At 41.3% G+C, this 27,763-nt stretch overlaps 2 protein-coding genes across 2 annotated transcripts; both read left to right on the forward strand.

Moving 5' to 3' along the window:
• Nucleotides 1-845: 845 nt before the first annotated feature.
• On the forward strand, nt 846-23,724 carry LOC117383517 (protein starmaker-like). Its single transcript, XM_055227739.1, has 5 exons — nt 846-1,082; nt 2,456-2,576; nt 2,879-3,035; nt 18,624-19,180; nt 23,559-23,724. Exons 1-5 carry the CDS (start codon nt 890-892, stop codon nt 23,722-23,724), a joined length of 1,194 nt encoding a protein of 397 aa, XP_055083714.1. The 5' UTR covers nt 846-889.
• A 582-nt stretch (nt 23,725-24,306) lies between these two features.
• Nucleotides 24,307-27,530, forward strand: LOC117383518 (zinc finger protein ZFP2-like). The gene is made up of 5 exons (XM_055227740.1): nt 24,307-24,499; nt 25,498-25,618; nt 25,847-25,914; nt 25,948-27,018; nt 27,103-27,530. Exons 1-5 carry the CDS (start codon nt 24,307-24,309, stop codon nt 27,282-27,284), a joined length of 1,635 nt encoding a protein of 544 aa, XP_055083715.1. The 3' UTR covers nt 27,285-27,530.
• The last annotated feature ends 233 nt before the right edge of the window (nt 27,531-27,763 follow it).

The following is a 27,763-nucleotide window of genomic DNA, read 5'->3' on the forward strand; positions in this document are numbered from 1 at the left end:
GTGTGTGGGCTTCCTGTAACTTTTACCTGGAGTCGCCGGTCCTCTCCTATTGAACAAACTGGCATTCTTAGATTGTGCAGTAACAATAGGAGAAGACCGGCACTGCACTACGTGTCACTAAAGCTCCACATGACTACCCACGGGGACGCACACTACAACAGAACAAGCCTTGAACTAAAGGCAGCTTTGGGGAAACAACAGGCTTTTTTCACGACACCAAGTCACACAAAGCAGCCGAGATTTATTTAAAAATATGTAAGTTGAGTTTTCTTTAACATTACATAATTGATAACTTTTTGAAACATGATGCAGTGTATATTATTTATGTTTTGTTAAAAACGTTTGTCAATGGATAGTGAAAATGGGACACTTTTCCTATGAGATGTAGTGATGTGAGTGTCATCTGGAAATTTAACAATTACTAAGATTAATAAAGTTAAAGTGCTGAATATTGATATCTGTTTCCTTCCTTGCTGTCATTGTTGATAATTATTGTGAGAAATAATTAACGTGATCAGTTTCTTCACATAAATGATTATCATTTATCATTATTAATAATGTACAACTAAAGGCAAACTGAGTAAATTTGTTATTTCAGAAGAGCGTATCAAACTGATAGCCCTTCGTCTGACTCAGTGCCCATGAAGTAGCTCTCAGATTAAACAAGGTTGGTGACCCCTGCTTGAGTCTATGTCAATAATAATGTCCAGTTGCAGATGTGAGCTTCACTTCCCTCTACTGCAGTACCACGGGCGACCAGTGTGCGGCAGCAACACGCCACACGGCCACAGCGAGGAGCGCCCGAAGGAGCGAGCTTTTTTACCACAACCAGCGGGGAAGGAAAAGAGACAGAAAACAGAAAAAGTGACAAAACCAGACGGTTTGTAAAATGTCTAAAGTCCAAAGGCTGAGAGCTTTGGTGGAGGAGCGGCTGACTGCGGCTGCTGAAGACATATATGTGCTGTTTGAAAGAATCATAGCCGAGTATGAGGAGGAACTGTGTCGCTCCAAACAGGAGAACGAGAGGAACCAACGGCTCCTGGACTCGACTTTGAGCCCGAGAGTCGTGCTGACCAGAGCCGGTGAGTCTGATGTGTCCGAGCCACGTGTTACTGTCCAAATGTGGCGCACGTCCATAGACACGCATTAGCAACAACAATACAAGTGTAAAAGAGCCGTGCAACAGGCCGATAAGCTGCTGCTAAATACATCCATCACATTATAGTCTGTCAGTGTTAAGGTGTTTTTGGCAGAAGTGTCTCTTTATACCTGGGAAAAAATGCTTGGCATATTTGTTTTAATGCAACTCTTGTACGGCCAACAGCGGCCATAAAGTACAAGCGCCATGACGTCACATCCTGTCTCTACAAAATAAATGTCTCTTTTTCAGAATCCTTTTATTGCCATCATTTGTGAACACAGTTCACAAACTAGGAACTTCTTTTGGTGATAAAGTGCAACATAAAACATAAAACACATTGAATAAATACAAATACAAATAAGGGCATGCACGAAGTAAAAAAAAAGATATGCTTAAAAATCAAATCAAATACTTAAAGGTAGAAAATATATACAACAGCAGCATCAGAACAACAGTGCAAACATGACTTATTAAAGTGGCCGGTGTTACAAAGTGTCCAGATTTGTGCAAATATTATAAAGTTTTCATGAGACAAACTGCAGAGGGGAAGAAACTGTTGTTATGACGAGAGGATAAGAGCTCTTCATGGGTGGGTCAGCTTTTCCCGGAGGCACACCGCAAACAAAAATCCAGTAGGCTCAAGTAGATCCATAAACTAGGTTCTTTATTCTGGCACAGGCATCATTCAAACTGATTCGACACTATCTCCCCATTTTACATCTCCAGAGTGGGCTCTATATACCAGTAGCACACGTCACATTCACATTCTCTTAATGATTATCTTAGAATATACAGACATGTACATGTTATCTGGGTTGAATGAAGACACAGTGTGCAAAACATATATTCTTATCTGATCTTTCTTGGGAAACTTGCATGTGTTAGTACAAAATGCATAGCATAACACTTCCACATCCATGTATGTTCCGAGTACATCATGACATATCCCTGCCACACTGGCACCCACAAAAACATACAGGTCAAAGGATAATATATCATATATATTAATCTCACAGGTGTAAGAGCACGCGAACACAGGACAAACACACAAAAACAAAAAACACACAGCGCACCAAATCACCAGGGCGACCGTACGTGGCGCATCATCTTGGCTACTTTGATGAACAATACTTAACAGTCAGTAAACAGTCTTTTATATGAACACGAAGGTTTGTATTTAGCATCTTCAAATCTCCATTGGTTTAACATTTGGGAAACTGAACATTCTGTGTGACGACATAATTCTGATCTCAAAAAGATGGATTTGGACTAAATGTACAACTTCATGGACAAATAATACATGTTTGTCTGCAGGTGTCCACATGTCCTCTCTGAGTCCTGGTCTCACTCTGAAACAGGAAATCCCAGAGACTCCACAGATTAAAGAGGAGCCAGAAGAACAGCATGTCAAACAGGAGGAAGAGGAGCTGCAAGTGTGAGTCCCATCACTTTCAACACAATTTATTATAAAATATGATGAGATTAGAAATACATCTGAATTCAGGGACATTTAAGAATAGCCAGAAGTATAAAGTGATAATTGAATTAAACAGGTTTTATACATAAGAATACCAGCCAGAAGTATAAAGTGATAATAATGTAATCCCATGTACAGGGTTGGCAGGTTTTATACATAAGAATACTTTATGCAGGCACAGACACCGACTTCTCCTCAGAGGACAATTGTTCCAAACTTTGTATTTTTGATTCATGTAGATTTTCTTTTCTTTTCTTCAGGTCTGTCCCTGGGGCCAATGATGGCTGTGTGAAGACAGAAGAGTCCTCACTGCTTCAACAAAAAGAAACTGATCACAGAGAGGACATCAACTCAGAGATACATGTCCACGGAGAGGACACACAGGGAGAGGACATCAGCTCAGAGACACATGTCCACCTTGAGACTGAGGGAGACACGGAGCACTCTTCTGACACTGACAATGATGAAGACAGGAGTGCTCCAATCTGCTCTTCAGCTGCACAGATGGAGACAGAGGCAGATGCGCCATGTCTCCCTGAGACTGAGGGAGACACGGAGCACTCTTCTGACACTGACAATGATGAAGACTGGAGTGCTCCAATCGGCTCGTCAGCTGCACAGATGGAGACAGAGGCAGATGGAGACCACTACAACCAAGTCCAGAGCAGAGCCAAAAGCACCACTGTACCAAACTCAAGTCTATCCCCCAACCCCAAGTCTGCACCAGAGACCAGAGCCACTGTGGACAATGGGGACATCTCAGGAACAGCGGAAGGAACCGCAGGGAAGAAACACCAGTGTTTAGTTTGTAAAAAGATATTTGGCCTAAGTACCGATTTAAAAAAACACTTTAGAATTCACACAGGAGACAAGCCTTACAGGTGTTCTCTCTGTGAGAAAGCATTTTCTTCCAAGAGTAGTCTTAAATACCACATGGGAACACACACAGGAGAGAAATGTTTCAGCTGTTCTGTCTGTGAGAACAAATTTACTCGAAAGCGTTATCTCATAGGCCACATGAAAACACACGCAACAGAGAAACCTTACAGCTGTTCTGTCTGTGAGACCACATTTATTCAAAAGATTGATCTCACAAAACACATGAGAAAACACGCAGGAGACAATCCTTACAGCTGTTCTGTCTGTAATAAACGATTTGCCCAGAGCAGCGATTTGAAACGTCACATGAGAAGTCACACAGGAGAGATATAGTTTGAACAGAGTCTGACACAAGGTTTTTTTGCTGTGTTTATGTGTTACAACAACAGCCAGTTGTTTAAAATGAAGATTTTATTTTGTGATAGAATGTACTGTTAAGAATAAAAATGAACATTTATGCTAAATACCTGTTTAATTACTGAGACTACCCACTTTAAATTAAAGCAACATGTTCTGTTTGCACAAATAAACTTAGGTTATATTGTTATGTTTGTGGATTCATGGCTGACCAACAGCTACATTTCTAGTTTGAAATGTATATAGTTTATATCCATTATTTTCTCTCTGTCTCTGTCTCTTTCTCCCCCTTTTCCCCTTCTCTCTCTCTCCCTCTCACATGGCACACACTCAAATAAGTTCATAAAACTTTGCTCCTCTCTTAAAGAGGATGTATTTCTATGGTGCATTAACTGCTAACACAAGACATACATGTTACCTTTTATCCATCCATTTTCTTTCTCTTATCTGGGGCCGAGTCACGGGGACATCATTCTAAGCAGGGACTCACAGACTTCCGTCACCCCAGACACTTCCTCTAGCTCCTCCGGTTGGACCCCAAGGTGTTCCCAGACCAGCCCAGAGACACTGTCTCTCCAGCATGTCCTGGGTCTTAATCGGGGCCTCCTCCCAGTGGGACATGCCCGGAACACCTCCCTAGGGAGGCGTCCAGGAGGCATCCTGAACAGATGCCTGAGCCACCTCAGCTGCTCCTCTCAATGTGGAAGAGCAGCAGCTCTACTCTGAGCACCTCCCGTGTGACTGAGCTCCTCACCCTATCTCTAAGGCAGTGGTTCTTAACCTGGGTTCGATTGAACCCTAGGGGTTCGGTGAGTCAATCTCAAGGATTCGGTGGAGGTCAAGACACGCACCCGACTCATATGATTAGCGGACTGCGAACGTCTCCAGACGCTGGCTATATCTCAATTCAACAAATGCACCCTTTGATGTGTCTATTGAAATACCTGTCCGACTTAAATGAGCCGTTTGAACACCATAAAAACATAAAACGACATAAAAACGAAGAAAAGGAACAGACTTTGCTGTGAAAATGACATGCATTTCTGAACTGGTCTCTCAAAGGCAACAGCAGAAGTCACAGTGATTTGCAGTAAATATAAAATTATTAAATTATTATTCTAGTCTGATGGAAATTAGGTGATGGGTGTGTGTTAAAATGTTAAAAATAATAAATAGCAGAAATACAATAAGTTGATTATTGGAATACATAAGGTTAAAAATTTAAATCCTGTCAGTGTGGTAGTATTAAGAACACCTGTTCAATTTCTCCTTAATGCAATTATCTAATCAACCAATCACATGGCAGTTTCTTCAATGCATTTAGGGGTGTGGTCCTGGTCAAGACAATCTCCTGAACTCCAAACTGAATGACAGAATGGGAAAGAAAGGGGATTTAAGCAATTTTGAGCGTGGCATGGTTGTTGGTGCCAGACGGGCCGGTCTGAGTATTTCACAATCTGTTCAGTTACTGGGATTTTCACGCACAACCATTTCTAGGGTTTACAAAGAATGGTGTGAAAAGGCAAAAACATCCAGTATGCGGCAGTCCTGTGGGCGAAAAGGCCTTGTTGATGCTAGAGGGCAGAGGAGAATGGGCCGAGTGATTCAAGCTGATAGAAGAGCAACATTGACTGAAATAACCACTCGTTACAACTGAGGAATGCAGCAAAGCATTTGTGAAACCACAACACGCACAACCTTGAGCCGGATGGGCTACATCAGCAGGAGACCCCACCGGGTACCACTCATCTCCACTACAAATAGGAAAAAGAGGCTACAATTTGCACGAGCTCACCAAAATTGGACAGTTGAAGACTGGAAAAATGTTGCCTGGTCTGATGAGTCTCGATGTCTGTTGAGACATTCAAATGGTAGAGTCAGAATTTGGCGTAAACAGAATGAGAACATGGATCCATCATGCCTTGTTAGCACTGTGCAGGCTGGTGGTGGTGGTGTAATGGTGTGTGGGATGTTTTCTTGGCACACTTTAGGTCCCTCAGTGCCAATTGGGCAACTTTTAAATTCCACGGGCTACCTGAACATTGTTTCTGACCATGTCCATCCCTTCATCACCACCATGTACCCATCCTCTGATGGCTACTTCCAGCAGGATAATGCACCATGTCATAAAGCTTGAATCATTTCAAATTGGTTTCTTGAACATGACAATGAGTTCACTGTACTACAATGGCCCCCACAGTCACCAGATCTCAACCCGATAGAGCATCTTTGGGATGTGGTGGAACGGGAGCTTCGTGCCCTGGATGTGCATCCCACAAATCTCCATCAACAGCAAGATGCTCCTATCAATATGGGCCAACATTTCTAAAGAATCCTTTCAGCGCCTTGTTGAATCAATGCCACATAGAATTAAGGCAGTTCTGAAGGTGAAAGGGGGGTCAAACACCGTATTAGTATGGTGTTCCTAATAATCCTTCAGATGAGTGTATATATATATACCGAGGTACAACACAAAATATGCTACGGCAAGGGGGAGCCAGGATGCCAGGTCAGAGAGGAGTGTTGTGGAAATATTACAGTTGTAGATGAAAAGTACTCCATTTACAAAGCTCGGTGAGTTTTGAAATACAGGAAAAAACATTTATTGTTTGTTACGGCAGATACAGACAGGACAGGGCCCAGGCCTGCCCTGGCCACAGACTAGCAGCCTCCTAGCCTCCCCCCCTTCCCCCCTCAGTCTAAGGCCAAGTCTCAACAACCAACCAACAACCAACCCCTGAGCATCTGAGCTCTGACTATTTTATACCAGAATGACAATGCTACATACATTTTAAAGCAGAGTGACTTTTGTTTCACACCCATATGATAATGAACTTTTACACTTAGACAGGTAGAACAACAGCGAGTTGTGGGATGGAGACAGCTTCACACATGTTAATGTCTAGTCTGGGTCTGGCAGACAGACATAGATCAAATGCTTTTAAAGACACAACATGAATATACTTAAATTTCCTCCACAGGAGTTAACATCAACTCCCCAACTGGAGATTGGGTACAAAGCCCCAGTAAGTATTACGCTGAGCGAGACAGCAACTGACCTGAAAGATAAGATCAAGGCCCGAATGACACCAGTTGCAAAGACTAAGTGAAGTACCATCTGAAAGTCTCCTAGAATATGTGAATGCAGCACTGAGAGTGATCCCTACCTCAACCATCACAGAGACCAATGAGCTAACATACATTTTAGCAGCGGTGATTCTAGAGATGCTTGGCTTTAAGAGCAACCATGGGAGCCATGAGAAACAATTCCCACCATGGAAACGTTGGTTAGAGGCTAAAATCAAGGCAGTATGGAGAGAAGTGAGCCAAGTGTCAGAGGCCCAGAGAGGTGCAATGAAAAAACAAGTGCCCAAGAGATACAGCCAGATGCCCACAGCCAAAGCACTGGAAACTGCCAAAGGCTCTAAGCCTTGGCCAGCCACCTAAAGAGGTACACACAAAACAATGAAGCCAGAGGAATAAACCGGCTGTTCACAACACAACTGGCGAAAGTGTGCGCTCAATGGCAGGGAAATAACACCAGAGCAGACAAGGCTGGAAACTGAACAGTACTGGAAAGACATATGGGAGAAGGAGGCATCACATAACAGCGATGCACAGTGGCTGGTGGCTCTGACAGAAGACCACAGCAACCTTCCTGAACAGAATCCAGTCAAGGAAAGAGTCTCAGGTATGAAAAACTGGACCGCACAAGGCCCTGATATGATCCACGCCTACTGGCTAAAGAAGCTCACTGCTCTCCATGAGCATCTGGCAGCACAAATGAACCAGCTGCTAATGGATGTGACTCACCCTAAATGGCTAACCGAAAGTTGTACAATCTGGAAGGATCCTTCAATGATTACAGTCTCATACAACTATCGGCCAATAAGCTGTCTCTCCACAACATGGAAGCTCATGTCAGGCATCATCTAAGATAAGTGGACACATGGATCAATACATGAGCACAGCACAGAAGGGCAAAGGCAAACACACCAGGGGAGCCACACACTAGCTCCTGGTAGACCGAACAGTCGCCCTAGACTGCAGAACCCGTGAGACCAACCTGTGCACTGCCTGGATTGATTACAAGAAATCCTACGGCTCAATGCCACACACATGGATCACTAAATGCCTGGAGCTGTACAACATCAACAGGACTTTAAGAGCCTTCATTGCAAACTCGATGAGGTTGTGGAAAACCACCCTTGAGGCCAATGACAAGCCACTTGCACAAATGACCATCAAATGTGGCATATACCAAGGAGACACACTGTCCCACTGCTGTTCTGCATAGGACTGAACCCCCTCGGCCAAATCATCAACAACACTGGCTATGGATACCAACTCAGGAATGGGGCCACCATCACTCACCTCCTCTACATGGACGACATCAAGCTGTATGCTAAGAATGAGCAAGACATCGACTCACTGATCCACACCACCAGGATCTACAGCACAAACAGTGGAATGTCATTCGGGCTTGAGAAATTTAGCCAGATGGTGACAAAGAGAGGGAAGGTAGTCCACACAGAAGGGCTCTCCCTGCCAGAAGGAATATAGCAGACATTGAGGACAGTTACAAGTACCTTGGTATCCCAAAAGCAAATGGCAACCTTGAAGAGGAAACAGTGAAAGCAGACCTGGCCAAATACCTCAGATGAGTAAGGCAAGTCCTAAGGAATCAGCTCAATGGCAAGAACAAGATCCAGGCAATAAACAGCTATGTCCTGCCAGTAATCAGATACCCAGCAGGAATCATTAGCCAAAGGAGGAGATACAGACCACAGATGTTAAGACCCGAAAACTCCTGACCATGCATGAAGGGTTCCGTACCAAATCCAGCACCCTGAGACTGTACGCAAGCCGTAAGGAAGGAGGCCGAGGACTAGTGAGTGTCAGAGCCACAGTCCGAGATGAAACATCCAAGATCCATAAGTACATCAAGGACAAGGCCCCAACAGATGACATGCTCAGCTAATGTCTCAGACAGTGGAGAACAGAGGAAGAGGTGCTGGAGGAACCATCATGGAAGGACAAGCCCCTGCAGGGATGTACCACCGGAACATAACTGAAGTGGCTGATATCAAGAAATCCTACCAATGGTTTGCAAAGCTGGACTGAAGGACAGCACAGAGGCTCATCCTGGCTGCACAGGAGCAGGCCTTGGACATATATATATATATATATATATATATATATATATATATATATATATATATATATATATATATATATATATATATATATATATATATATATATATATATATTATTCAGGTTTCGACCACTAGCTTTGATAAAGTAGATGCTACATGAAGTTGTGCTGTACACTGAGGTGGCAAGAAAATAGGAAGGACAAAAAGCGTGCTTAAACAAACTGTAGTGCTGCATCTCTCTGTTTGTAGTACTGCATCACTCTGTCTCTAGTACTGCATCACTCTGTCTGTAGTACTGCATCTCTCTGTCTGTAGTACTGCATCTCTCTGTCTGTAGTACTGCATCTCTCTGTTTGTAGTACTGCATCACTCTGTCTCTAGTATTGCATCACTCTGTCTGTAGTATTGCATCACTCTGTCTGTAGTACTGCATCTCTCTAGTATTGTATCTCTATTGATCTGAAAGGTCTTACCTCGTCCCCGATGAAGAAGCTGTTGTCACAGTGGAGGTTCATGTGGATGAACCTCCACACCACACACGCTCACTGTGGACAGACAGAAGACAAATGACAACATTGCTGACACTTAAAGAAGTACTATGTAACATTTCTGGTAAAGAGTCCGTCACCTGCTTGTGTCCACTGAGTTAGTATTACTTTGTCTAGAATATTTCACAGTATGGCATTATGATGGAAAAGTACATGCATCATGTTGTGAGGAAAATCTTGTTCTCATATGTGTTTGTAAGAGTGGATGTAATGTTGTTATAGTGACAAGTTTCCTCTGTGCTCTCTCTCCCTCTTGTGTGTTGCTGCTGTGGGCGTGGCTACTCAGCAGCTTCAGACTCTGGTGAACATGCCCTCCAGCCATGGCTCTCTTTTCAACGCACCAAAGTCTTCAAAATTTGATGGAAGCACAAGGAGCACTGGGACAACAGCAAACTCATGTTGGAAAATTGATTGAAGACCTGGTGAATAAACTTGCCATTCCTTTGACTTCTGCTAATCGATCACTTGTTCGTGGGAGAGTTCAAAATGTTTTTGTCCACCCTGATATTGCTGTCAGTGCTGCAAAAGACTGTTGAATCTTCGTCAAGGACAACACAGTGTGGCACAATATTCAGTAGACTTCAGGACTGTATCTGCTGAATCTGGTTGGAATGATGTCTTGAGACCATGCGATAAAATTAATTGCATGATGAATAAAGTTCTTTGGATGCTCTAATCTCTTTTGTTTAAGCACAAAGGCCAGAGGAGACTGAGCTCGGGTGAGAGCATCTGTTGTGGTAATTTTCTCTGCACCTGTCCAGTCCAGCACCTGTCAGAATTCACAAGTGCATAATTGATTGGTCCAGTGGGAAAATCATAAGTTGGAGTTTTTTTTCTGTCACTCATCTTGTCTCCAGTCTGTTATCCTACAAAAGGTGTTTTGGAGACTACTCCCAAGACTTGGTTCCAGCTGACTACGATGATCTGGCTGAGATTTTTTAGCAAGGACAGGTCACTTTCTCTTCCACCTCACCGGCCCCATGACTGTCCTATTGAACTTCTTCCAGCCTCTTTTTCCTGCTGGTCACCTATACGATCTAACCTGACCTGACCTGAGAGACAAACTATGGAGGTGTATAACAAGGACTCTCTGGCAGCAGGTATAATTTGGCCTTCTTCCTCTCCTCTGGGTGCAGGATTCTTCTTTGTTGATAAGAAACACTTTGTCTTATGTATTATTACTGTAAAAATGTAAGTGCTCACTGTCTTTAATCTCCTTTTGAGTCTCTACAGGGAGCACAGATCTTTACCAAACTGGATCTTCTCAACATGTATTGCCTGATTCAGATAAAATAAGGTCATGAAGTCTCCACTGGGCCACTTTGAGTGTTTGGTCACGCCACTTACCAACACGCCAGCTGTCAGCTCACAGCCTCTGTCACCATCCTGCCTCTAAAATAATCCTTGTTACTGACTGAAAGCATGATTTTTACTTTTAAACCTTGTGTTGATTATTTTGTGTCTTAAGCACTGAGGTGAACTTGTTTCTCTGTAAGAATGTGACACAAACTTATTTTAGGATGTCTCCACTAGAACCAGTTGCTTTGGTTACATGATACTAGTATTCCTCTTCAGGTTGACAAGAGTCTAGTAATCCATCTTTTTAGTGACAGCAGGCATCTCTTAGTGACGTATTCTATCTCTCTGCAAACAGCTAACCATACATCCCTTTATGACCTTGTACGGACAGTATGTAAAATTAGTTAAGTCCTTATAAGTCCTGCCTTCTATAAATAGTACCTTGAAGGGACTTTAAGTAGCAGTGCTGGCCTCACATACTAACCCAGCTGTACATTTACAGGTTCTATTGCACGGCTCAGACTATGAACCAGAGGAAGAATCACATGATTGTTTGAAACTAATATCAGGAGAAACAAGCATTAGAATGGATTTACAGCAAACACCATTAGTCCATAGTGATTTGATACTTTTCTGTGATGAATCAGCAATGAGACCTGATGATCAAACTGTATTAGCAGGATATGCCGTTATTGACAACCAAAAAATCTGTATTGAAGCCTATGGCTTACCTGTCAAATCTGCTCAGGCTGCGGAATTAGTGGCTTTGACACGAGCTTGTACCATAGCTGAGAATAAACGTAACCATCTACACAGATTCTAAATATGCATTTTCTGTGGCGCATGATTTTGGAAAAATCTGGGAAAACAGGGGTGTCATAACAGCTGCAGAAAAAGAAATACAACATGCACAACTTGTAAAAGATTTCTTAGCTGCTATGATGCTCCCTTCTGAGATTGCAATAGTCAAATGTACAGATCATGGAAAAAAGGAAAATCCTGAAACTGAATACAATAACTTTGCTGATAATTGTGCCAAAAAGGCTGCTCTTAGTGGCTCATTTCCACCATGGTTGCAAAGATCCTATTTACAAACTTCAACATCTGATACAATTTCAGTTAATCCCCCTTTTTCAATTGCAGAATTATTGTTAATTCAGGGTAAGGCTACAGAAGCAGAAAGAAAAATTTGGGAAAAGAAAGGGTGTTTTAAGGACACAAATGGCATGTGGAAAAGCCCAGATTTTCGAATAGCACTTCCTACAATTGCCTTTTATCTAGTAATTGCATTTGTACACAGTCTTACACATGCAAATTATCAAGCAATTACAGCCTATATTGACAAATTATTTTTTACTGTAGGGTTAGAAAAACATGTAAGGCTCTATATTCAACAATGTATGGTATGCGCCCGTTGTAACCCAGCAGTAAATCCAGCTAGGCATAAGCACCTTCCAATGCCAGAAGGACCTTTTCAACAATTACATGTGGACTTCACACATATGCCAAGGTGTAGAGGCTATTCCTATTTATTGGTCATAGTGGATAGATTCTCTAGATGGCCTGAGGCATTTCCTACTCGAAAAAAACAAACAAACACACAAACTGTTGTTAAATGTCTAATGGAGCATATTATAGCTCGGTTTGGTATACCTATGTTCATTGATTCTGACAATGGGACTCCTTTCACGTCAAGATTAACAAAATTATTGGCTACCGCATTGGACATCAAATGGCAATTTCATGTGCCATGGCATCCACCTTCAAGTAGGATGGTAGAAAGACTTAACAGAACAATAAAAACTAAATAATGAAAATTCACATGTCTCGACAAATGACATGGTTAGACGCGTTACCTCTGACACTATTGTCTATCAGAGCAATGCCCTGTAAAGCAACTGGCTTATCTCCTCATGAAATTTTAATGGGTCATCCATTTCCGTTGGCAGCCAAGGAGACCAACCCAGCACCAGACCTCACAAATTTGCAAGAATTGCAACAACAATATGTGCACAATTTATTCACATTTATTGCTCAGTATCTCCAACAGGTCTCTGATGCTGGTCCAGTGCTGTCTGAAAAGCCTACTCATCCGTTTCAACCCGGTGGTTTGGTGTTGATCTGGAGTTTGAAGCCAACTGAAACAAAACCATGATACGGGGAACCCGTTGAGGTGTTACTGGTTACAAGGACCGCCGTAAAGGTTAAGGGGACGCCCTCATGGGTCCATGCCAGTCGAGTCAAAGCGGCGCCAACGATAATGACATCCGCTTTACCACCATGAATTCTATCTTACGAATGTCTATTTTTTCACTAAGCATGCCATTGGCATGTTACTTATAATAGGAGGGGTTTTAGGTCTGTTTATATACAACACTGACCCTTATTTTATAAGTACTATATGCTTGGAAAAAGAGAGACTACACAAGACTTGACTACTTTACCCAGAGACTTCCCTGGAGTTGCTAGGAAAGGGAATGAGTTCAAATCTAGAAATGGGAAATATAACAGGATAAGCTTAGAAGATTTAACTGAACAGATGACTGAAAGGTTTTTCTTTTTGTTACAGGCCACCACAAGTGCACAGCCCAAACCTAACACTGTTGGCCGAAGGAGGAGAGACCTATCTCACATCCCGGTGAACCATCTTGATTTTCAATGCTCATATTACCCCCTTTTTGTCAATGCTACTCAGCCTTTCTATGTAAACAATGTTACTTTCTTAGAAATTAAACTAAACAAGGTTTCTGTTAGAGTACAATACCAATCAACTATAGGAGAGGAAATAATGTCATTGGCAATGGTTCTAACTCATTTCAAAGAACTAGCCTCTGTAGACCATTGTAATAATTTATGGAAAACATTTACACCTGGATTATATGCACAGCTAGATCTAGAGAGTTATGATAATTTTCAGCCCAAATTTATGCAATCCAAAGAAGCTCAATCTCCAGTAGTTTGCTTAAGGTCCATACCCTGGACTCCTGTACGTTTTGACTTAGGAACTTCAACTGCTTGTTTATTAGCTCCCTTTACTGATTATATAAATAATAATCTCCCATTTCCTTCAATAAATCATATTATATGGAATTGTGACTCCTACATGTACAGTTTTCTACCCGTGGGTTGGCAGGGAACTCAAAACCCAGTATTCGTTCAGGTAACCCTATAAGAGCCACGGTACCACCTACTAAAGCTGCATGGCCTAAATTTAACAATGAAGTGACGTCTGACGATTTTGTTGAGGACAGTGACAAAACAATATATAGATCAAACGACCTGGATCTTGAACAAAGTACTAACCATCCTTTTTATTCCAATTCATGGTATACTAATCTAGAATCGAGAGTACGAAGGATAACCACAGCTTCCTCTTACGCTTGTTCCTTATTGCCTCAATCTGCTGAAATTACCTTCCCATATGTAGCACTTCCTCTTACAGGAGGACCCACCTAGGGACCCTTGGTGTGCAAACCCTATGCATTTTAATTTTTCAATGTGTAATGCAAACACACCCTTTACTACAAAAACAAGATAGTCTTCTAGTTAGACCTAACAATTTATTAATCACACTTCTAAATGATGACAAGTACTGATAGGATTAATCCGCATGATAACCCGAGTTTAAGATATGCAATATATTCTAATATTACAATTATTGATCAGCAAAAGTCTGCTGTTAATAAGATACATATTACTACGCTACACATCCCTGACCATTATCCATCTACACGCACCTGTTCCAGCTTTTATAGAAAGCATGTTCTTCATGTTCCTCTTGAGGTAATGAATAACCCTTTACAAGTTTCTGCTACAATTAATAACTCTGCTATTTTTGATTTCTGTATTAATTCTAACATATCAAAACTAGATCCATTTACAGAAAACGTGGGTACCTTGAAACGCCAACAATGTACACAAATAAACACTCTTAAAGGAAATTTTTCTATCCTTCCTAAAGTTGGTACAATTCAAACCCCTAATTTCTATTGGTGTTGTGGTAAAAATATTTGGGTTTCCCTTCCTCTTAATTGGACTAGTCTTTGCTGTATTTGTACTATGAATGATCTTACTTATGTTGTTCAACCTTCCAATTTTATATCTACTTCCAATTCACGCATCCAAAAACATAGGGTACTGGGCGGATACGTACACTTATTCAATTCAAACCCTAAATCTCTTGCTTCTAGATTTCATGCTTTGCCTGACGAATTTAAACCTTTTACTAGCATACAAATGTTTTTTTTAAATCTTGGTTTGCTAGTACTAGTCTTCAGTATAACAATCATTATCTCATAGCTCTTACTAGGCATGATTTAGTTAAATTATTTGATGAGACAATCCGCGGTTTCCAAGCCGTGAATGCTGAATTGATAACCTTGAAACAATTTATACAACACAATCGAGTAGCTTTAGATTATCTTACTGCTGAGTTGGGGGGAGTTTGTTCAGTTGTGGGTGGTAATAGCTGTTGTACTTATTTACCATCTGCAGAGGAAGGTAACGCAAATTTGACAATGGCTATAATGAACTTGCAATCCCTCAATCAGGAAATTGTCCAAACTCATTGGGATGCAAGAGCAACTAGTGGTATCTTCTCTTTTCCAGGGATGGATAAGGTAGCTGATTTCCTTATGAATAATTCAATTTTTGGATGGTTCATCGGGATTCTCTCTCCCCTTCTTATAATATTTTTGGTGGCAGGACTACTTGTTGTTGTTTGCCCCTTATTAGATCACCTATACTTAAGTCAGTTTTTTCCTCCTTTACGCTGATACATAATCCTCAGACTATGACTATTTATGCCTCTGATCCTGTCGCTACTGATGCTGCCTCTACTTGCAGTGTTTCATCCGCAGTATCGAGTACCCCTTCTTCTGTGTGCTGATACGTATCCTTCCACACTGGTTGAGGACGCAGATCGAGGTGGCGAACGAGATGATGATCAGAGATGGCAATCGATATGGCAAATAACTAAATTCAAAAAGGAATTGGGACGACTATCGAGGACAATCGGATAAATCAGCCGATGAACTTGGAACGGATGTTGTTGGAGAAGAAGACAAGCTGAAAAAACATAGTCTACTCTCTTATATAGTATCTATGATAGTAGTAGATACAGTTTACTAAACTTTTCAATTTGTGTTATACTTTTATTTCCTTTATGGGGGTATAGAAAGCTAATAAGTGACCTGGGTCATGAGATAGGTTTTCCCATCTGAAAGGTTCAGGAATATTGAATGGTATAAGTTAGTGCCCTGGTGGGTTTTTTCCTTCTCGTACTTATTAATCTAGCATATTCATAATTGAATAAAGCTGAATAATAATATGAAAATAAAATAAAAAAGTAAAAGAATAAAATTAAATTAAAAAGGTAAAAGAATAAAATAAAAGAAAAAGTAAAAGATTAAAATAAAAGAAAAAAGAGAGGATTGAAAGCATGATTTTTACTTTTAAACCTTGTGTTGATTATTTTGTGTCTTAAGCATTGAGGTGAACTTGTTTCTCTGTAAGAATGTGACACAAAGTTATTTTAGGATGTCTCCACTAGAACCAGTTGCTTCGGTTACATGATACTAGTATTCCTCTTCAGGTTGACAAGAGTCTAGTAATCCATCTTTTTGGTGACTGCAGGCATCTCTTAGTGACGTATTCTACCTCTCTGCAAACAGCTAACCATACATCCCTTTATGACCTTGTACGGACAGTATGTAAAATTTGTTAAGTCCTTATAAGTCCTGCCTTCTATAGATAGTACCTTAAAGGGGCTTTTACACTGACCTGCCTCTTTTCTGCTTTTGGGTGCACCTACTAGATCATAACAAATGTAACTGTTGTATCTCTGTCTCTGCACTATACCAGGACTAAACCAGGGCTGAAGACTAAACTAAACCACAGACTTCTCTCTCTCAGATTAAACAAGGTTGGTGACCCCTGCTTGAGTCTATGTCAATAATAATGTCCAGTTGCAGATGTGAGCTTCACTTCCCTCTACTGCAGTACCACGGGCGACCAGTGTGCGGCAGCAACACGCCACACGGCCACAGCGAGGAGCGCCCGAAGGAGCGAGCTTTTTTACCACAACCAGCGAGGAAGGAAAAGAGACAGAAAACAGAAAAAGTGACAAAACCAGACGGTTTGTAACATGTCTGAAGTCCAAAGGCTGAGAGCTTTGGTGGAGGAGCGGCTGACTGCGGCTGCTGAAGACATATATGTGCTGTTTGAAAGAATCATAGCCGAGTATGAGGAGGAACTGTGTCGCTCCAAACAGGAGAACGAGAGGAACCAACGGCTCCTGGACTCGACTCTGAGCCCGAGAGTCGTGCTGATCAGAGCCGGTGAGTCTGATGTGTCCGAGCCACGTGTTACTGTCCAAATGTGGCGCACGTCCATAGACACGCATTAGCAACAACAATACAAGTGTAAAAGAGCCGTGCAACAGGCCGATAAGCTGCTGCTAAATACATCCATCACATTATAGTCTGTCAGTGTTAAGGTGTTTTTGGCAGAAGTGTCTCTTTATACATGGGAAAAAATGCTTGGCATATTTGTTTTAATTCAACTCTTGTACGGCCAACAGCGGTCATAAAGTACAAGCGTCATGACGTCACATCCTGTCTCTACAAAATAAATGTCTCTTTTTCAGAATCAGAATCCTTTTATTGCCATCATTTGTGAACACAGTTCACAAACTAGGAACTTTTTTTTTACTGATAGTGCAACATAAAACATAAAACACATTGAATAAATACAAATACAAATGAGGGCATGCACGGAGTTAAAAAAAAGATATGCTTAAAAATCAATAAAATACTTAAAGGTAGAAAATATATACAACAGCAGCATCAGAACAACAGTGCAAACATGACTTATTAAAGTGACCGGTGTTACAAAGTGTCCAGTTTTGTGCAAATATTATAAAGTGTTCATGAGACAAACTGCAGAAGGGAAGAAACTGTTGTTATGACGAGAGGATAAGAGCTCTTCACGGGTGTAAGAGCACGCGAACACAGGACAAACACACAAAAACAAAAAACGCACAGCACACCAAATCACCAGGGCGACCGTACGTGGCGCCATCTTGGCATCATCTTGGCTACTTTGATGAACAATACTTAACAGTCAGTAAACAGTCTTTTATATGAACAGGAAGGTTTGTGTTTAGCATCTTCAAATCTCCATCGGTTTAACATTAGAGGAACTGAACATTCTGTGTGACAACATAATCCTGATCTCAAAAAGTTTGGATTTGGACTAAATGTACAACTTTATGGACAAATAATACATATGTTTGTGTAAGTAATTACCATCTTTGTTTGCTCATTGTCTCCTGCAGGTGTCCACATGTCCTCTCTGAGTCCTGGTCTCACTCTGGAACAGGAAATCCCAGAGACTCCACAGATTAAAGAGGAGCCAGAAGAACAGCACGTCAAACAGGAGGAAGAGGAGCTGCAAGTGTGAGTCCCATCACTTTCAACATAATTTATTGTAAAATATGATCAGATTAGAAATACATCTGAATTCAGGGACATTTAAGAATAGCCCGAAGTATAAAGTGATAATTGAATTAAACAGGTTTTATACATAAGAATACTTTATGCAGACACAGACACTGACTTCTCCTCAGAGGACAATTGTTCCAAACTTTGTATTTTTGATTCATGTAGATTTTGTTTTCTTTTCTTCAGGTCTGTCCCTGAGGCCAATGATGGCTGTGTGAAGACAGAAGAGTCCTCACTGCTTCAACAAAAAAAAACTGATCACAAAGAGGACATCAACTCAGAGATACATGTCCACGGAGAGGACACACAGGGAGAGGACATCAGCTCAGAGACACATGTCCACAGAGAGGACACACAGGGAGAGGACATCAGCTCAAAGACAGATGTCCGCAGAGAGGACTCACAGGGAGAGGACATCAGCTCAGAGACACATGTCCACCCCGAGACTGAGGGAGACACGGAGCACTCTTCTGACACTGACAATGATGAAGACTGGGGTGCTCCAATCGAGTATTCAGCTGCACAGATGGAGACAGAGGCAGATGCGCCATGTCTCCCTGAGACTGAGGGAGACACGGAGCACTCTTCTGACACTGACAATGATGAAGACTGGAGTGCTCCAATCGGCTCGTCAGCTGCACAGATGGAGACAGAGGCAGATGGAGACCACTACAACCAAGTCCAGAGCAGAGACAAAAGCACCACTGCACCAAACTCAAGTCTATCCCCCAAACCCAAGTCTGCACCAGAGACCAGAGCCACTGTGGACAATGGGGACATCTCAGGAACAGCGGAAGGAACCGCAGGGAAGAAACACCAGTGCTTAGTTTGTAAAAAGAGATTTGGCCTAATTGCCGATTTAAAAATACACTTTAGAATTCACAGAGGAGACAAGCCTTACAGCTGTTCTCACTGTGAGAAAGCATTTTTACACAATAAAAGTTTAATATCCCACATGAGAACACACACAGGAGACCAGCCTTACAGCTGTTCTCTCTGTGAGAAAGCATTTTCTTACAAGACCAGTTTCATATCCCACATGAGAACACACACAGGAGAGAAACGTTTCAGCTGTTCTATCTGTGAGAACAAATTTACTCGAAAGCGTTATCTCATAGGCCACATGAAAACACACACAACAGAGAAACCTTACAGCTGTTCTGTCTGTGAGACCACATTTATTCAAAAGATTGATCTCACAAAACACATGAGAAAACACGCAGGAGACAATCCTTACAGCTGTTCTGTCTGTAATAAACGATTTGCCCAGAGCAGCGATTTGAAACGTCACATGAGAAATCACACAGGAGAGATATAGTTTGAACAGAGTCTGACACAAGGTTTTTTGCTGTGTTTATGTGTTACAACAACAGCCAGTTGTTTAAAATGAAGATTTTATTTTGTGATAGAATGTACTGTTAAGAATAAAAATGAACATTTATGTTTACCTGTTTAATTACTGAGGCTACCCACTTTAAATTAAAGCAACATGTTCTGTTTGCACAAATAAACTTCGGTTATATTGTTATGTTTGTGGATCCATGGCTGACCAACAACTACATTTCTAGTTTGAAATATATACAGTTTATATCCATTATTTTCTCTCTGTCTCTGTCTCTTTCTCCCCCTTTTTCCCTTCTCTCTCTCTCCCTCTCACATGGCACAAACTCAAATAAGTTCATAAAACTTTGCTCCTCTCTTAAAGAGGACGTATTTCTATGGTGCATTAACTGCTAACACAAGACATACATGTTACCTTTTATCCATCCATTTTCTTTCTCTTATCCGAGGCCGAGTCACGGGGACATCATTCTAAGCAGGGACTCCCAGACTTCCGTCACCCCAGACACTTCCTCTAGTTCCTCCAGTTGGACCCCAAGGTGTTCCCAGGCCAGCCCAGAGACACTGTCTCTCCAGCATGTCCTGGGTCTTAATCGGGGCCTCCTCCCAGTGGGACATGCCCGGAACACCTCCCTAGGGAGGCGTCCAGGAGGCATCCTGAACAGATGCCTGAGCCACCTCAGCTGCTCCTCTCAATGTGGAAGAGCAGCAGCTCTACTCTGAGCACCTCCCGTGTGACTGAGCTCCTCACCCTATCTCTAAGGCAGTGGTTCTTAACCTGGGTTCGACTGAACCCTAGGGGTTCGGTGAGTCTGTCTCAAGGATTCGGTGCAGGTCAAGACACGCACCCGACTCATATGATTAGCGGACTGCGAACGTCTCCAGACGCTGGCTATATCTCAGTTCAACAAATGCACCCTTTGATGTGCCTATTGAAGTACCTGCCCGACTTAAATGAGCCGTTCGAGCGGCATAAAAACATAAAACGACATAAAAACAAAGAAAAGGAACAGACTTTGCTGTGAAAATGACATTTATTTATTTATTTCGAAAAGGGACAGTGAATATTAATGAACATAAGATACATATGTAAATATGCCAGATTTTAGCCACAGGCTGTTTCCATCTGTTGTCCCTGGACAGGTTTATGGTCACAGTTAACATAAAATACCACATACACAAAATACAGTCAAATACAGAAAAAGGACAGAAGCCAAGTCAAAAACATAAACTCAGGAGGGTTACTACAACTTTTAAAGTGCTGTGTGTATTGCACAAGTCCTAAAGTGCTAAGTGTATTGCATGAGTTCTAAAGTGCTAAGTGTACTGCACGAGTTCTAAAGTGCTAAGTGTATTGCACGAGTTCTAAAGTGCTAAGTGTATTGCACAAGTTCTAAAGTGCTAAGTGTCTTGCACAAGTTCTAAAGTGCAAAGTGTATTGCACATAACCTAAAGTGCAAGGTGTATTGTACAAGTCCTATAAGTCGAGTATTTTATGTAAAGCTAAAACTGAGTAATTATGAATTGTGTTCACATGTTTGTGTTGATCTAAGCCACTCCTTTAAATACTTTTTAAATGTAGTAAAAGTGGGTGCCTCCCTTACAAAAGTGGGAAGACTGTTCCACTGTACACAACCTTTAAATGACAGAACATTTTGACCAAAAGTAGTTCTTCTCACAGGAACCTCACAGTCACCCCTGCTTGTGGCTCTGGTTGTTCGTGATGCAGTTTTGTATTTAATGTGTTCTTTTAGAGGCGGTGGTGCCAGCCCATGTAAGCACTTGTATATTAGACAGGCATTTTTAAATTTAATAAAGTTTTCAAAATTCAACAAGTTATACTTTGAAAGGATATTACAATGATGGTAGGTGAAAGGTTTTTTGTCTAGAATTTTCAAAGCTTTTTTATATAAAGCTTCTATTGGTTTTAGGATTGTCACACCTGTAAGAGACCAGCTTGTTATGCAATAGCTTACATGGGAAAAGATCATACAGCAGAAACATCATAGCAGCTTCATCAGTCAGAGCTCTTCTTATTTGATTAAAATTAGAGATGTTAAAATTAAGTCTTTGAGATATAATTTTAACATGTTTTTTAAAGGACAGTGTGGAATCCAACAGCACACCCAGATATTTAAATTCTGTTACTAGTTTAAGTTCATGATCTCCAAAAAAAAAAACATTAGAACGACTGATGTTCATAACTTTTTTGGAAAAGATCATGCAGACTGTTTTCTGCGTATTTAGGAGAAGGCAGGATCTGGTAAGCCAACTCTGAATATGTCTTAGTGCTGATGAGAGAGTTTGAGCTGCTTCTTCTGGCGATTTTGCACTTGTATAGATCACTGCATCATCAGCATATAACTGTATGTCCACATCCTCACAAACATCTGGCAAATCATTTATGAAAAGAGAAAATAAAATGGGCCCCAGAATCGATCCCTGGGGGACCCCTAGTGGACAGTCTACAAAAGACGATTTCACTCCATTGACCACAGTAAACTGTTTCCTATTAGACAAGTATGAAGCCATCCATTTTATGGCAGAGTCAGAAAAATTAAAATAGTACAACTTTGACAGAAGTACAGTATGATTCACAACATCCAATGCTTTTCTCAGGTCTAAAAATACTGCTCCTACGTAATTATTTTTATCCAATTTACTTTTGACTTTTTCTTGAAACGTTATTATTGCAGACTCCGTAGAATGATGTTGACGAAAGCCGAATTGCATGGGATGCAAAGGAGTTGAGCCACTGTTGAGATGTTCAATTAACTGCTTTGCAACCCATTTTTCAAGTACTTTGGAAAACACTGGCAATATACTGATTGGCCTATAGTTATTTATATTATTTTTATCACCAGCTTTAAAAATCGGTGTTACAATAGCCATCTTCCAGGTCTGTGGTACAATGGAATGTTTCACAGATAAATTAATTAGATGTGCGATTGGACTTGCTAGAGCCATTTTGTGTGATTTCAAGAATCCAGCATCAAAACCCAGGTGATCCTTGGCTTTGGAGTTTTTCATAGCACTAATAATATTTATAACTTCAGTCTCTGATATTTGCTTTAATTGAAATATTTCTTGGTTTGTTGTAGAGACACATAATAAATCAGGTGTAGAAAAACATGCTGCTACTTCTTCCACAGCCACCTTGGCCACATGAGAGTGGCCAAGGTGAAGCCATTTCTGAACTGGTCTCTCAAAGGCAACAGCAGAAGTCACAGTGATTTGCAGTAAATATTAAATTATTAAATTATTATTCTAGTCTGATGGAAATTAGGTGATGGGTGTGTGTTAAAATGTTAAAAATAATAAATAGCAGAAATACAATAAGTTGATTATTGGAATACATAAGGTTAAAAATTAAAATCCTGTCAGTGTGGTAGTATTATAAAAGGTCAAGTCTTTGTAAAAATGTATGTATGTAATTTGTTGTGAGTTCATGCATTGTGCTGGTTTTATTCTTTGAACACAGTGATGTTAATGCACGGTTCATTTTGTGCACCAGTAAAACAAACATATGTCTTGAGTTTGAAAAAAATAATATTTTATTTTTCAATAAAGAAGGGTTCGGTGAATGTGCATATGAAAGTGGTTCAGTACCTCCAACAAGGTTAAGAACCACTGCACTAAGGGCAAATGACATGCTATAAGTTTTCATCTAGTCACACGTGGGCAGAGGAGTAGAGTATTCAAAAAATTTACTCAAGTAACATTACTTCAAAATAATATTACTCAAGTAGAAGTACAAACTACTGGTAAGAGTAAAAAAGTATTTGAGAAAACAACTGCTCAAGTAAAAGTAACTGTCAAAACATCAAATAAAGCACAAAATCTGGTATTCTCAAAGGACAGATACATGGACACTTGGAGACCACGTGGATGTGGACCAGTCCAGGGCCAGTGCGTCCTACCAGAGCCGGAGCCGTTGCACACTGCCGGGGCCGTGCACACTGCCGGGGCCGTGCACACTGCTGGAGACGGTGGAGCTGTATGTGTATGTGAGGCCCGTGTGAGAGGACCAGTCTGACCCAGGACCAACACCTGAGACAAACAGGACAGAGCACAGAGGGTTCACAATATGTAATACACGTTCAACCACATCAAATACTCATGTTACTGTGATTGAGTAGATGTTTGGAGTACTTTATATTTTGAAGTGACATTACGCCAGAGGTGTTTTACATTTATCTCTATGGTGGAATGTTCAGCAGTTACCATGGTGACACAATGCGAACATGAGCAAACACTGTCAAAAAAGTTTTAAGATTATCTGAAAATCTGAAAAAACTAAATTGATTTAAATCACATATTTTCAGCAGCCTGTGATCAAAACAAGTTCATGATCCTGTTTAGGAGTTTGAATTTCAACAAAAAGGTGAGAGATAGTCTTTAGTCTATGTCAATAATAATGTCCAGTTGCAGATGTGAGCTTCACTTCCCTCTACTGCAGTACCACGGGCGACCAGTGTGCGGCAGCAACACGCCACACGGCCACAGCGAGGAGCGCCCGAAGGAGCGAGCTTTTTTACCACAACCAGCTAGGAAAGAAAAGAGACAGAAAACAGAAAAAGTGACAAAACCAAACGGTTTGTAAAATGTCTAAAGTCCAAAGGCTGAGAGCTTTGGTGGAGGAGCGGCTGACTGCGGCTGCTGAAGACATATATGTGCTGTTTGAAAGAATCATAGCCGAGTATGAGGAGGAACTGTGTCGCTCCAAACAGGAGAACGAGAGGAACCAACGGCTCTTGGAATCGACTCTGAACCCGAGAGTCGTGCTGATCAGAACCGGTGAGTCTGATGTGTCCGAGCCACGTGTTACTGTCCAAATGTGGCGCGCGTCCATAGACACGCATTAGCAACAACAATACAAGTGTAAAAGAGCCGTGCAACAGGCCGATAAGCTGCTGCTAAATACATCCATCACATTATAGTCTGTCAGTGTTAAGGTGTTTTTGGCAGAAGTGTCTCTTTATACCTGGGAAAAAATGCTTGGCATATTTGTTTTAATGCAACTCTTGTACGGCCAACAGCGGCCATAAAGTACAAGCGCCATGACGTCACATCCTGTCTCTACAAAATAAATGTCTCTTTTTCAGATTCAGAATCCTTTTATTGCCATCATTTGTGAACACAGTTCACAAACTAGGAACTTATTTTGGTGATAAAGTGCAACATAAAACATAAAACACATTGAATAAATACAAATACAAATAAGGGCATGCACGAAGTAAAAAAAAGATATGCTTAAAAATCAAATCAAATACTTAAAGGTAGAAAATATATACAACAGCAGCATCAGAACAACAGTGCAAACATGACTTATTAAAGTGGCCGGTGTTACAAAGTGTCCAGATTTGTGCAAATATTATAAAGTGTTCATGAGACAAACTGCAGAGGGGAAGAAACTGTTGTTATGACGAGAGGATAAGAGCTCTTCACGGGTGTAAGAGCACGCGAACACAGGACAAACACACAAAAACAAAAAACACACAGCGCACCAAATCACCAGGGCGACCGTACGTGGCGCCATCTTGGCATCATCTTGGCTACTTTGATGAACAATACTTAACAGTCAGTAAACAGTCTTTTAAATGAACGCTAAGGTTTGTATTTAGCATCTTCAAATCTCCATTGGTTTAACATTTGGGGAACTGAACATTCTGTGTGACGACATAATCCTGATCTCAAAAAGTTTGGATTTGGACTAAATGTACAACTTTATGGACAAATAATACATATGTTTGTGTAATTAATTATCATCTTTGTTTGCCCATTGTCTCCTGCAGGTGTCCACATGTCCTCTCTGAGTCCTGGTCTCACTCTGAAACAGGAAATCCCAGAGACTCCACAGATTAAAGAGGAGCCAGAAGAACAGCACAACAAACAGGAAGAAGAGGAGCTGCAAGTGTGAGTCCCATCACTTTCAACACAATTTATTATAAAATATGATCAGATTAGAAATACATCTGAATTCAGGGACATTTAAGAATAGCCCGAAGTATAAAGTGCTAATTGAATCAAACAGGTTTTATACATAAGAATACTTTATGCAGACACAGACACTGACTTTTCCTCAGAGAATTGTTCCAAACTTTGTATTTTTGATTCATGTGGATTTTGTTTTCTTTACTTCAGGTCTGTCCCTGAGTCCAATGATGGCTGTGTGAAGACAGAAGAGTCCTCACTGCTTCAACAAAAAGAAACTGATCACAGAGAGGACATCAACTCAGAGACACATGTCCACAGAGAGGACACACAGGGAGAGGACATCAGCTCAGAGACACATGTACGCAGAGAGGACACACAGGGAGAGGACATCAGCTCAGAGACAGATGTCCGCAGAGAGGACTCACAGGGAGAGGACATCAGCTCAGAGACACATGTCCACCCCGAGACTGAGGGAGACACGGAGCACTCTTCTGACACTGACAATGATGAAGACTGGAGTGCTCCAACCTTCTCTTCAGCTGCACAGATGGAGACAGAGGCAGATGGAGACCACTACATTCAAGTCCAGATCAGAGCCAAAAGCACCACTGCACCAAACTCAAGTCTCTCCCCCAAACCCAAGTCTGCACCAGAGACCAAAGCCACTGTGGACAATGGAGACATCTCAGGAACAGCGGAAGGAACCGCAGGGAAGAAACACCAGTGCTTAGTTTGTAAGAAGAGATTTGGCCTAAATAGCGATTTAAAAAGACATTTTAGACTTCACATAGGAGACAAGCCTTACAGCTGTTCTCTCTGTGAGAAAGCATTTACTCATAAGTGTTATCTCACAAAACACATAAAAATACACACAGGCGACAAACCATACAGCTGTTCTGTCTGTGAGTACACGTTTATTAAAAAGAGTAATCTCACAAGACACATGAGAACACACACAGGCGACAAACCTTACAGCTGCTCTCTCTGTGAGAAAGCATTTACTCATAAGTGTTATCTCACAAGCCACATGAGAATGCACACAGGCGACAAACCTTACAGCTGTTGTGTCTGTGAGAAAGCATTTTTTGAAAAGAGTACTCTCACAAAACACATGAGAACACACACAGGAGACAAACCTCACAGCTGTTGTGTCTGTGAGAAAGCATTTTTTGAAAAGAGTACTCTCACAATACACATGAAAACACACACAGGAGACAAACCTTACAGCTGTTCTCTCTGTGAGAAAGCATTTACTCATAAGTGTTATCTCACGAGCCACATGAGAATACACACAGGAGAGAAACCTTACAGCTGTTCTCTCTGTGAGAAAGCATTCACTCATAAGTGTTATCTCACAAAACACATGAGAGCACACACAGGCGACAAACCTTACTGCTGTTGTGTCTGTGAGAAAGCATTTATTGAAAAGAGTACTCTCACAAAACACATGAGAACACACACAGGAGACAAACCTTACAGCTGTTGTGTCTGTGAGAAAGCATTTATTGAAAAGGGTACTCTCAAAAAACACATGAGAACACACACAGGAGAGAAACCTTACAGCTGTTGTGTCTGTGAGAAAGCATTTATTGAAAAGAGTACTCTCAAAAAACACATGAGAATACACACAGGAGACAAACCTTAAAGATGTTCTCTCTGTGAGAAAGCATTTACTCTAAAGCGTTATCTCACAAAACACATGAGAACACACACAGGCGACAAACCTTACTGCTGTTGTGTCTGTGAGAAAGCATTTATTGAAAAGAGTACTCTCACAAAACACATGAGAACACACACAGGAGACAAACCTTACAGCTGTTGTGTCTGTGAGAAAGCATTTATTGAAAAGAGTACTCTCAAAAAACACATGAGAACACACACATGAGACAAACCTTACAGCTGTTGTGTCTGTGAGAAAGCATTTATTGAAAAGAGTACTCTCAAACACATGAGAACACACAGGAGACAAACCTTACACCTCCTCCGGTTGGACCCCTAGGCGTTCCCAGCCCAGCCCAGAGACATAGTCCATGTCCTGGGTCTTTCCCGGGGATTCCTTCCAGTGGGAAATACCTGTAACACTTTCCTAGGGAGGCGTGCAGGAGTCATCCTGAGCAGATGCCT

Source organism: Periophthalmus magnuspinnatus, chromosome 16 (genome assembly GCF_009829125.3).
Source record: "Periophthalmus magnuspinnatus isolate fPerMag1 chromosome 16, fPerMag1.2.pri, whole genome shotgun sequence".
NCBI lineage: Eukaryota > Metazoa > Chordata > Actinopteri > Gobiiformes > Gobiidae > Periophthalmus > Periophthalmus magnuspinnatus.